The sequence below is a fragment of the Channa argus genome, chromosome 5 (assembly GCF_033026475.1).
Source record: "Channa argus isolate prfri chromosome 5, Channa argus male v1.0, whole genome shotgun sequence".
Taxonomy (NCBI): Eukaryota; Metazoa; Chordata; class Actinopteri; order Anabantiformes; family Channidae; genus Channa; species Channa argus.
This window is the reverse complement of record NC_090201.1, coordinates 24,853,661-24,865,708: the sequence shown is the minus strand read 5'-3', so window position 1 is coordinate 24,865,708 and position 12,048 is coordinate 24,853,661. Positions and strand designations below refer to the sequence as shown.

The following is a 12,048-nucleotide window of genomic DNA, read 5'->3' as shown; positions in this document are numbered from 1 at the left end:
GTTTGTTTCCTTGAGGTTTCATGATGACAAAGAAAAACAGTTGTAATTTGTCAAAACAACACAGAGGGATGATGTGACAGCAAAAGCTTAGAATGTAACATTTTTATGCTCATTTACATGTATTTATAGAGCTGAATCAATCTCCTTGAATGCCAAAAAAATGGATTGTGATGTTATTTATTCTTATTATGAGATGACATTTTCTTCGTCAGTCCTCTTTCGGTGCTTTCGGAGATTCAAACAGCACTGGATTTCAAAGCGTTTTGTTCAGTTAGTAAGTATGGAGGAGGAGGAGGGACACTGTGGACTGAGTTAGGCCAGCAAGTCCAAAACTGAGCCTCTATAAGCACATGTGGTGCTTCTCTTGCATTCATCTTAATAATGCAAAATAATAAACTATGGAAAAAAAAAAAACACTTGAAGCTGAGCAAACACAGACAAACACAAAATTAATACACATTAATGTAGAAATAATCCAGATAGTCTTGTGTCACTTAAAAATAAAAAAATAAACTGTGTGTGTAGGGGTGTGTGTGTGTATTTACAGAGGTGGTCTTGTCCTGCAGCAGCTTGAGGCTGCTCCTGCACTGCTCCAGCTCCTGGTGGATGTTCAGCTTCTCCTGCTCTGTTCTCGCATAGCGCTGACGAAGGTCCAAAAGCTGGGACTGTGTGTCTTCATACTACACTCCCAAACACACAGAAACACAGACAAAAGGATAACATCATTTCAAGTGGCTGTCAAGCCATGAATATCCATCAAGAACTGTTGCAACAGCACTGTGTACCTCTCTCTGCAGTGTGTGTGTGCGGGCCTGGGCCTGGTCCAGCTGGCTCTTCAGCCTGCTTGCATCCTGCAGGTGTTGGTTCTCCAGAGAACCCAATTTGTCCTGAAGAACCCCCTCCCGCTTCTCTAGAGATTCCAAACTGCTGCTGAGGACAAGACTCTGCTCCTTGGTGCTGTGCACAAACACACACGACAAACTTGTCAGCTATAACCAGGCATGTCCAATAATTCCTTTCATCTCAAAATGTACATCAAATCATTCAAGCAACAAAACAACAATTTGTTTTTTAAAGTGCTATTCAGAACACGTTAAAAATCAATCTAAAAAAACTATTGTATCAGTTTCAATCCTATGGAGATTTTTAAGATCTAAACAATTCCCAGTCCAATCACCAGACCCTATGTATTTCCACAGAAACTTCATCATAATAAATAATAACAACAGGCAGGCAACATGACACTGAGCAGTTAAGTTCAATTTCTACAAAGAAACCCTTCTTTGTACAGTTTACAGTGTTTATTTACCTTATTATATTTGGTTACAATACACTGAGGCATTAAAGTGACCTTTTATTAGGGATTCAGGGTAAATTCCTGAGACTCCTCTGACAGAAGCCTGACTTTCCTTGATTTTCTGTGTGTACTTTAAATAACTGTAATGTCACCTTTTCACATAGCAGCAGAGAGTCATCTATGTCTTTCTTACTGACAAGTCCAAAACATCACTTATGGGGAAACTTTGTATTACTAATGCCAGTGCGGTTGTTGTCCCCCCTCGACCTGTGCTCCATCTGTTCACGCTCACTGAGCTCATCTGTCGTAAATACTTATCGTGATCTGCACATTTCTGTTGAATGGCTGGGGTTCATTGTTAGTCAGGAAAGATTTTGATCTGATGGGACATTTTACTGGACCAAATGAAGCCTCCTCATCTGTGGCCTATACAAACAAGGAAATTCTTTATGACAAAGCATGCAAATATGATTATTTATTACACTGACCTATGGAGTTTTGCGATTCAGTCCTGAATCAGGCAATACTGGAAACAGGTAGGAAAAAACACCATCTTCTTTTCTTACCTACTTGTTTTGAGATACTGTAACAAAACATTTTTTCTTTAACCCGGGACAATGATTTTGGTATCAAGTGGGATGAGCATTTAAAGGTGTTTAGGAAATATTGAAGCAGTGCTACGTAGATACTCATTAAAACTGCTGCCAGTAGCCCCCCGGTTATAGGAAATTAGTGAGCCTACAGCTAAAACTCAGATTAAATACTGCTGAGCATTCAGCTCTAATGAGAACATGCAGTGATGTCTTCTCTCCATGGAAAACAGACGGAACTAAACAAGCCTGAGCGCACACAGCTTCCTTCTTTTAACCTGCTGACATCTCAGTATGGTTCAGTCAGATGTCAGTCACCTGTCGTCCCCTCATCCTGCTCTGCCTGTATCAGCTGGACAACATCATTGGTCTTTTACTGCTGAATCCAAACTCTGAACATGTCCAGATCTGCGGACGTGGTGTTGATTCTGCCAGCTGTCCTGAGCCAGAATTCATCAACTTGATTACAGCTGTCACAGAGCGTTTTAGTCTAAGTTTCAACATTTTGATGTGCTTTGTCTCTGAGTTTGAAACGCATTCCTGTTATAAATATTGTAATCAAATCCAAGTCCCTGCTTGGAACTATATGAATGTAGATTTGCGATGCTCATATTTGGAAGCACTCGGCTCCATAGACTGTACATGTGGCGTGTTTTGAGCTGCTCAAAAAGAAAGAAATGCATTAAATAAAACCTTTTTCAGTTTAGTAATCACATTAGTGCGTTTACCTGCTCAGCTCCGCCTCCAAGCCCTGCAGTTTGTCCCTTAGTGCTTTCCGCTCAGCTCTTAGGCCGTCACAGTCCTGCTGCAAACACACACAACGCTGCTGCAATGCAGCACACTCCACTGACGGACAGGGGAGGAGAAAAATAGTTGTAATTAGTCATTTTCAGCAGAACTTTTTCTGATAAATTTCTAATCTAAAAGATATTTATCTAATCAAAAATACAAATAGTATTGCTCACCCTGCAACTGGTTAGCAGTGGTCTGCTGTGTTTGCTGCTGCGTGAACGCCTCCTGCAGTCGGGTGATCTCCTCCTCGTACTTGGCGGCCGTGTTCCTCCAGTGTTCCAACTCAGCGCGCACACTGCCCAGGTCGGTCTGCAGGGCGGTGATCTCACGCTCTCGCTCAGCTGTGGCTGCTTCCATGGCATGCCGCAGGACAAGGATCTGACAGTACAAAAAACAAATCGTGAGGAGGTCGGTAGGTCCGTTTCCAAAAAAGGAACCAGAGGGGAGTCTGGATGTGGCAGAAGGAAATAAGGCAGAGGGAGTGAACTGGAATAGGGCAGAGTTACAGCAAGAGTCACAGGGAATGTTCATCACATGTCAGCAGGTATCAGAGGAGAGACCAAGACAGTCAGGAAAAGTTAGAAGGGAGTCAGTAGAAGTTGGTAGCTTCGTAGGTAGTGAGATGGGTGGTACCTCCTCCTGGGCAGAGTACAGCTCCTCTCTGGTGTTGCAGATGGTGCTCTCCCTCTGCTCCCTTAGTGCCTCCATGTCAGCCTGCAGCTTCCCAAGTTGAGCTAAACACACACACATACAGAAAGACAAAAGGTAAATGAGGAGAAGCAAGGCAAATCATAACACATGGAAGTGTGAATAAGTGCATGTGTACTTACTCTGCAGGTACTGGATCTGTTTGGTGGACTCTTCAGTCAGCTGAGAGTTACTCGTCCTCTCCTCCTCAAGCAGAGCTGCCAAAACACAAAAGCCCCTTAAACAATCCAATGTGATTTTCTTTTCCTATACACTCACTGTTCTGTACGTAAGATACCAATTTATGAGTCAATCATCTTGCTGCTAAGAACCTTATTACAGCTCAAAGAAAAGTTTTCACATCAAAAAACTGCAACTATCAGTCACCTTGTAGCTCCAGACATTTCTGCTTGCCGGTGTTGGCCAATTCCTGGGCTTCTAGAAGCTCTCTATGGAGATGGTGGATGACCTGCTCCTTGTCTCCAGGCTCTAGACCAGCCCGATGCAACTCCGCTACACACACACACACACACACACACAATTTTAGTCAGAAAAAAAACTCAATACGTGTTCTTGACATGTTATACAGGGCAAACTCCTGCCTGCTCGGGGTTGCCACAGCGGATCATTGTCCACATGTTGATTTTCTGGCAGAATATATGAACAAAAAGAACTTGCAGCAACTAAACCGGCAACAGCTCCCCCTGGAGGAGAATTAGCTTTATTACTGAAGCTGTCAAAAACCTCAGTAATGTGTGTTATGGTCAGCACAGAACAGAGCAGGAGTACAAAGCAAAGTGGAACTGCTCTAGTTACCTTTGAGCTGAGCTACTCTGTTCTGAGGTTCATTCAGATCCTGATCGTCCATGTTACCGTCTGAAACACAGATTAACAGCCATGTAATGAAATTCAGTTTTGATGGATTTCTATTAGGAACTGCATTTATGAAGTGACTTATACAGTATTAAAACTAAAATGATAATAAGTTGATAGTTATTTTAATTGTTATCACAAATTATCAAAACATGAGAATAAATCTAAATATGATTTTCAACTCTTAGCTGATAAAGTGATGAGGAGCTTTATGGAATTAAATTCCCCAATATTTAACATCAACAACAGTTTAAACAACAAAAAAATATAAAAGAAAATAATTTAAGTGCAGGAATCTAACACAACAGTCTTATACTCTTATGTAATTCAACACAAATATTTTGTCAAAAGATAAAGTAACTGACCTGAAGTGTCGTCACTGCTGCGGTCTTTGCTGGGACTCAGAGTATCGGACATGTCTGACTCTTTGGCATCCATCTGATTTCCTGCATGCGTGCGCACACACACACACAGACACACACGGGGACATTAGCCGGGAGGGGGACAGACTTTGTGGAACAAACCATTGACATGTTTTAGTGGTGCACTGGAGTCATTGTAAATTGCACACAACGGGGTTCAGGAGGTCAAACAGGAAGAGAAGCAGCTTTAGTACCAGTCACTGGGTGTGTTATTTCTGAAAGCAATTTCAGCTTTGAACCTTAGGAGTGAGGACATTTCATCTGTTTCTCACTTCACTATGATTATTTGAAAGTTTAGATTTCATGGCTGTAGGCAGAAAGAGGCTTGAGGTAATTGTTGGCGTTACACTGTGTGACAGTAGGAAGTTATTCTGTCATTAGTGAAAATTAACTTTTGATCTTGTGATTACTACTTCACAAAAAAAGTGGAGTCAACAACTACATATTTTACCCTCAAAGCAAATGAAGACATCAAAACTGTAAATTGGTTCCATTAAGTAACAATCAGTATCCATTTAGCAGATGGGAAGTACAAAAAAATGAAGCTGGAGTTCAACTTCAGGGAGAAGTTATGCTGTATGATACTCGTGTTTGGTGGTGGTGATTCAAACATTAAACATCATTCAACTGTAAATGTGTGTTCGTGCTCTACCTTTGAGTCGATCAGGGCTGGTCAGGATGTCGACTTCTGCCGTCTGGTTGTTTTGTAGGTGAGCATCCATTACTTCTACAACCACACAAATAAAACCTTAAGCTCGAGTTTCAGTTCATATCTGTTAGTGACAATGGCATATTATTTAATTTAATGTGACAAGGACAATGTTTCTTCTCTTATTCTGGGATTCATTCATACCCACTTACCGTCGAAGTTGGCCAGTTTGTGGATTGAAGAACTTACAGTCTCCTTCAGCTGCTTGACCGCTGCAGAGGAAAAAAATGACAATCAATCATTAAATCAGAATCCACTGAAATGTGTCCAAACTCTGCTAAGGTCCAACAGGACAACTTACAGCTACAATATGCAACTTCGGAACTTAAGCTAGCTGTAGCATGAATCTCAAAATCAATCCAGCAGGGTCTCAAATACAGGGGCCATGTCAAAGCCCGTGCCATCTTACCCTTTTTGCCCACATGTGACGCACATGAAGAAGGGCAACCCCTGCTTGGAAACTTCTGCTCAATGAGCCTGTGTCAAGGGAAGCTTTGACATCACCTCTCCACAATAAGATTTCATTATGCAGTCTGGCTGGTATAAGAAACAATGGCAGTCGAGGAAAGTTTCCACAGATGAGAAACATAAAACTAATGTTTTCATTTTAATGGTTTAATAGGAAAGGTGCTGACTTAATATTCTCACGGTGAGCAGAACAAAACAAAACAAAAGAAAAAAAAGACATGAAAGAACCAACGAGGTCAATGAACTAATCCAGTGAGAAGCTACAAAGGCAGCATGCACAGAGGGCACAGTGGGGAGATCTGATAAAACAGAAGAAAAGTGGGAGAGTGTGAGTAATGTTTGAATAAATTACAACCAACCAGTCGACCGAAAGAACTAAAAATGTACAACTAAAATGATCAAAGCACTAGGAAAACCCATCACTATCAGAGAAGGCATTCAGTCGACAGGAACTATTACCTCAATGAAGACAGTTCAGCCAGCAGATATTTCCAGAAAAAACAAAAGCAAACTACGAACCACCAACTCTAACCATTTTCATAAAGCTTCAATTACAAGCTGTTGGCACTGAAGTGTATGGATTATTTATAATAAGTGTGACTCTGTTTCTGGGGTAAAATGGAACTTTTGAGTTTTTCGATTTCACGACCACAGCTACGTACACTAATCCTGCAGAGCTGTATTTTTCACACATGCATGATTCTCAGTGCATCCTGCAGATGCGGAAATATTTTAAGTTTGATTATCTCATAATTTTTGCATCAGTGTAGCAGCGTACAGCATGAATAGAGGTTTGTACTCACGAGGACACTCAATCAACTGTTGGATTCTGGTCGAGTCTCCTCCACTGTTGTTAACATGACAGTTGTCTGACAAAAACACAGAGAACTGACGTTACCATGACGACTATCAGAGTGGAGTTGGGTATTTATTTTAGATTTGGTTGATTTTTCTCGTGGATCTGTGTAAATCCTATAAGGACTGAAATAAATATGTTGGAGGCACATATCCTTCCTTCTTCTTCTTAATATGCAAGTTGAATGTTCACTTGTTTTACCGTTTTTCTTCACATGGTCCTTTTATATGCCAATTTTAAAGCATGACTAAAAAATGCTTACGTTATAAAGACTATGAATGAATTTAGAACTGGTCTTAACTCAAAATCTATTTTGTAATACCCAACTCTTTATTAGAGATGAGAGAGAAGGATGAAAACAGCCAAACAAGAACTGACAAAAGAAAGAACACCGATACAAGCAGGTAGAAAACATGGCAGCTTATAACTACCTTAGGCAGATGATCGATAAACAGACAAGGCAGAAGTCAAAGCCACACATGACAGGTATTGACAGGTATTTTGAGACGGAAAAGAGTAGTATAGCACAGTGGTTCTGGACAGACACCATGACACTGTAACAACAGACATGTTAAAAGGTCGAGACAGTATCTCAATAACTTTCCAGTTCAACATATTACCAACTGCAGAATTTCCAGCGCAAAATGGCTGATGAAACAAATCCAACCATCACATCAGTCTAAACCCCAAAAACATTTTGCATCAGAACCACACAAATTACCAGGTTTTGCTGCTACTCAAGCAAGATGTGGTCATATGTCAAAGACTGAAATAAAATACAATAGTGTTTCCTAAAAAGCAGAAACTGAACGCGACCTTTGATCATTCAAGTACTCTACCTGACAATAACCACAGAGTGAGTGGATGAGCAGGAGTTTTAAGTCAAATAAAACCTAAATCTCATCACAACCACCAAAACATGTCTCCAAAATGGTATTTGGAGACAAACTCTTATTATATTATTATATGTTTCTGAAGGAGTTGTTTAGGCCTCAAACCTCGCAAAGAAAATAGTGATGGGCCAAACAATACACGTTGCTGCGTGTATCAAGCACAAAGAGCAAAACTGAGCTGTATTCGTGCTGAAAAGACGAGGGGAGACTTTGTTTGGTGCCATTTGTGTGCATTCGGTTTTGGCTCGTCATTATCCACTCATATTATGGAACCATCCAGAAAAGTCAGGGATCATTTTGATCTTATAACATCACATAAGGTAAATGTTTTCCTTTCCTGTTCGAGTTAATTATGTTCAACTTTTTTTCCCCACGTGAGTGAACTTTTAATTTTATTTGCAGATAATTTGTTTTACATAAGCAGGAGCACTTCATCATTGCTGTGTCAAAATCAACTTGGCCCAATCAAAAAACGTCTTTTTCTCAATAAAAATGTGTAAATCCTGCCTTTTCCCCTCACATGCAAGTTACACAGGCAGTGCCTCTTTCACAAGCACTTAGTTTTCATGAATGACATTGACAAAACTTTCACTTTTGATTTTTTTCCACTTATACTTGCAAAAACCGTTCATTCGACCTACTATACTAGGACCTATCACAGTCATATTATTTTGGTTCTATCAAAAACAATTGGAATATATACACTCACTTTATTATGTGCACCTGTACAATCTAATGCAAACCAACACAGCAGCCTTCAATTATAATTCCACAACATTATAATATCTCAGTTTGTAAGTTGAAACTGACAGAAAGGTGATAATTCTACTCTGTTTATTACTGAGGTTATAGTGAGTAGTTGAGCTGTACAGGACTATAGGAAGAGATGCCTCTAAATGTTTGGCCCCCTCTGTAGAGACACCTGTTCTTTTATTATAAATTATATATTGGAAAAGCAGAATTCATGGCAGAGCTGCTGTATTGGATTGCATTAGATTATACAGGTGTATCTTATAAAATATCTGTGAGTGTACACTTCATTAAAACATTATTATCAGCTGGTTATGTAAAGAGGACCAAAGATCATTTATTCCCTGTCCACATGTTAGAAGGGATGAGGCTAGTTCAGTCTCCACATTGCCTGCAATGTTTTCTGTTATCCAGCAGATGTCACTTTAAAGTAATACACCAACACAGTGTCAACCGTCAGGGAAATGGGCCTCACACTCCATGAGGTGTCATCTACCCATCACTACTGATTAAGCTGGTTACTGGATGCTCCAGCACTAAAATACCAAAGTTAGCTTATGTTATAAACGAGTAGATTAATGGGGCATTTCTAATAAACCTATTTTTGAAAATACTGACGATTTGATGAAAACAGAGGCTTTAGTTACACTAAAATATCTAGAACCACCTCACACGAACAAGCTAAAATTGAGTCTTTTATTAAATATAAATATTAAATAGTATTTTTTTTTAAATCTATGTATTTAATAGCTTTGTATTCAGTCAAATTTAGAGGACTCTTTCCTTACAGTCCTGTATTTCAGTGTTTTATAGTCATAGAACATTGTCCGACATAAAAACGGTTCATTATATTATGATGATGAACTAACTACCATCGTTATCTTTATCTTCACCAATTGCACCATCATCAGTGTCTGTATCCTCCTCATCTTCGTCTTCCTCCTGGATTTCAGGTGTCTGCAGGCTCTGTTTGTCCTCCACAGGCTCCTCTACCGGTCCCGGGGAGACAATGTCGACATCTGTCATGTGACCAGATCAGATATATAGACGATTTTGTCGAAACTGTACCAGCCAGACACATGTTTAGAATAGAATCCAAAGATGGCAAGTTCCCTCGCAAAGTGGCTACAGTGGCAAAGAGTGCAGTGATACAGTCACCAACAGCATTCATATTTAGTGTTGTCATCCAATCACCAGAAATGAGTGACCAAAAGCACTTCTTCCCCAGAAGAAGACAAAACCAAGCAGTGCACAGTTTGAAAAAACCCTAGAAACAACCCGGAGTATCTTACAAGCCCTGTTCAAACCTGAAAGACTGCCACATTCCTGAGACAACAACTGTCTGAAACTAACAAACCCAGCAGTTACACAAAACATCCTGTCATTCATAGGCTGTGTGTTTGAATCCTCTCACAGCTTCCCATTGATACTTTTTGCCATACAGGTACTTTAAACAATAGAACTGTGTGTATCATCACAATTTATAATCACTAAAAAAATATATCAAAACAGTATTTTTAGGCAGATCATTTTGATTACAATTATTTTAGTCCTTATGCTCTACAAGGCCACAAACGTTTGAAGAGAAACCCTTTAAGAGTTAACAACTTTCACTAGAATGAAAAGGATGCCAACCTACCACAATTAGTCAAATACTACATCCATGCTATAACTAAAGTTTTTTGTTCCATTGGCCCGAAACAAGACATCCGCTTGCCGTGTGTTGTACACAGGATAAACAAATGTGTCCTGTAATTACAGCTACTGGTGCTTACTCAAGATATAAATATTAAGATTGTATTTCCCCGACAATACCTACACTGACTGACTGTCTGCATGTGCTTGCATGCTAACTTGGAATAGGTAGTCCATGGTACAGGTCATTTGAGTCACCCACTTGGCACTATTCCTGTCACATCTTTGAAGGGTTAGCGTTACGAGAACTCTTAACCTTTAATAAAATGGTTCTTCACCTGTAAATGCACTTACAACTTAGAATATTATATGTCAACTTAACATATTGTCCCTGCAATATTTCCTGTCAACAATGGTATGGGATGCAGAAGGCAGCGGGCTCGAATCCCACCCCACACAGCCACCAAGGGCGACCTTGGTACTAGTCCCGAGCCAGGGTTGCGGCAGGAAGGGCATTGGGCATAAAACTTTGACATACAACTTGTAAAAGAAACCAGTCACCTGAACTGCAGCAAATTAAAACGCAATTTTAATATATCTATGACACAGCTGTCAAGGGACCATAAGGGAGAAGGAAAGAAAAATAAAATAAGAAGAGGTGAACTCAGGTGAACTTTGATGTGCATTGTTTCGCACAAGGGCTGTACAGTGTGGCCCTCATTTTTCACAGTTTAGTCAAGTTCCGGGTGGTAACATTCACAAACACTGTGGAAAGCAGGTAAGTTTTAGCTACCAAGAGTCTAAGTTAGATGCATAAATAACACTTACGTTTCTATTAAGACAACTTAGAAAACTCCTGAAATATTCCTTTCCCTTTTTAATTCAGCAATTTGGTTCCACTGATAATTTCCCTAGTCTTAACAGAAATGTTCAGAGGGCCTCTGGAATTCTGCAATTAAAAGAATTATCTCAACTGAACATGAGTTACCATCAAATATCCCATGTAACTACTGCTCTGCCATCCAAGGGCCAGATATCAAGCAACCATTACCAAGACAAAGAGAGAACTAGAAGAACCAGCCTTCTACTTCCACTGTGAAAGACAGACACAAATGAACAGAAACAGAGAATAGAGCAGTGAGCAATAGGAAGTCATGTGGACACCATGCAGGAAGTTGTCATGCATCAACAGTGGAGGATGAGAAAGTGCATTTAGCTGTCACAGAGAGACAAAAGCGGCAGAGAGGACAAGTGTCCCAAAGCAGACCAGGGACAGGTGGACTCACCCAGACTGTTGTTCTCTTTAATGCTTTTCTCTTGTAGCTGTTCTAACCGCACTGTAAACAACAACAACAACAACAACAGCAAAGAGTGTTGACTGACAGAAAATCTCAGCTGAGCCTCCTCATCAGAAATGTGTTCTGACTTGGCCACTGTAATGCTTCTGTTGACTAGGACGTTATAGTTATTGGATTACAGGGTGCCGTATGTTAGCATGTTAGTTGGGGCATTAGGCAGGAGTGTGTGTGTGCGTGGCTGTGTGCGTGCATGTGCACGTGCACACGCTCACGCATGCATGCATGCATACCCTGCAGGGCAGCGAGCCTTTCGTTGGTGAAGTCATTGTCGGCCTGCAGAGCTTCGATGCGAGCCTGGAGAACCTGCTCCTTCTCCTCCATCTCCTCAATCCGCAGCTCCAATTCCCTCTTTTCTGTCGCTCCCCGCTGGGTCAGTTCCTCCTGCCGGCCCTCTGCTGCCTGAACGAGCAGAGGATGACAGAAAGGTTTCATAGGGACTTGACTTGACCATTACTGCGTAAGGTGCCTTGAGATTATCTCTCATTTGTATTAGGTGAATAAAACTAGGATACCCTGCAGCTACAGTGACACTGGATATATTCAGACCCCTTTTAGCACACTCTTGAATGTTCCCAACATTTTCCAAATGCTTTGTTTTCTGATTGAATATTACATGTTAAATAGTTATGAACAAATTCAAAAATGTGACATAATGTTACATCTATAGTCATATAGATTTTTTTTTAACTTCCTCTCTATATGTCCAAAGCCTCTGAAC

At 40.4% G+C, this 12,048-nt stretch overlaps 1 protein-coding gene across 8 annotated transcripts in view; it reads right to left on the bottom strand.

Annotated features, from left to right (window-relative positions):
* slmapa (sarcolemma associated protein a) overlaps nucleotides 1-12,048 on the bottom strand; it is a 52,403-nt gene that overhangs the window by 7,038 nt on the left and 33,317 nt on the right. For 3 of the 8 annotated variants that reach the window (XM_067504577.1, XM_067504576.1, XM_067504584.1), the window contains 15 exons: nucleotides 11,561-11,729; nucleotides 11,259-11,309; nucleotides 9,210-9,356; nucleotides 6,642-6,707; nucleotides 5,523-5,582; nucleotides 5,314-5,388; nucleotides 4,605-4,685; nucleotides 4,183-4,242; nucleotides 3,754-3,879; nucleotides 3,510-3,584; nucleotides 3,313-3,413; nucleotides 2,853-3,057; nucleotides 2,616-2,733; nucleotides 786-957; nucleotides 546-680 (listed from right to left, as the gene is read on the bottom strand). In XM_067504577.1, the coding sequence (XP_067360678.1) occupies nucleotides 546-680; nucleotides 786-957; nucleotides 2,616-2,733; nucleotides 2,853-3,057; nucleotides 3,313-3,413; nucleotides 3,510-3,584; nucleotides 3,754-3,879; nucleotides 4,183-4,242; nucleotides 4,605-4,685; nucleotides 5,314-5,388; nucleotides 5,523-5,582; nucleotides 6,642-6,707; nucleotides 9,210-9,356; nucleotides 11,259-11,309; nucleotides 11,561-11,729 (1,641 nt within the window). The remainder of the gene's footprint in view (nucleotides 1-545; nucleotides 681-785; nucleotides 958-2,615; nucleotides 2,734-2,852; nucleotides 3,058-3,312; nucleotides 3,414-3,509; nucleotides 3,585-3,753; nucleotides 3,880-4,182; nucleotides 4,243-4,604; nucleotides 4,686-5,313; nucleotides 5,389-5,522; nucleotides 5,583-6,641; nucleotides 6,708-9,209; nucleotides 9,357-11,258; nucleotides 11,310-11,560; nucleotides 11,730-12,048) is intronic. The other 5 variants (XM_067504582.1, XM_067504581.1, XM_067504578.1 and 2 more) reach the window with 4 other exon arrangements.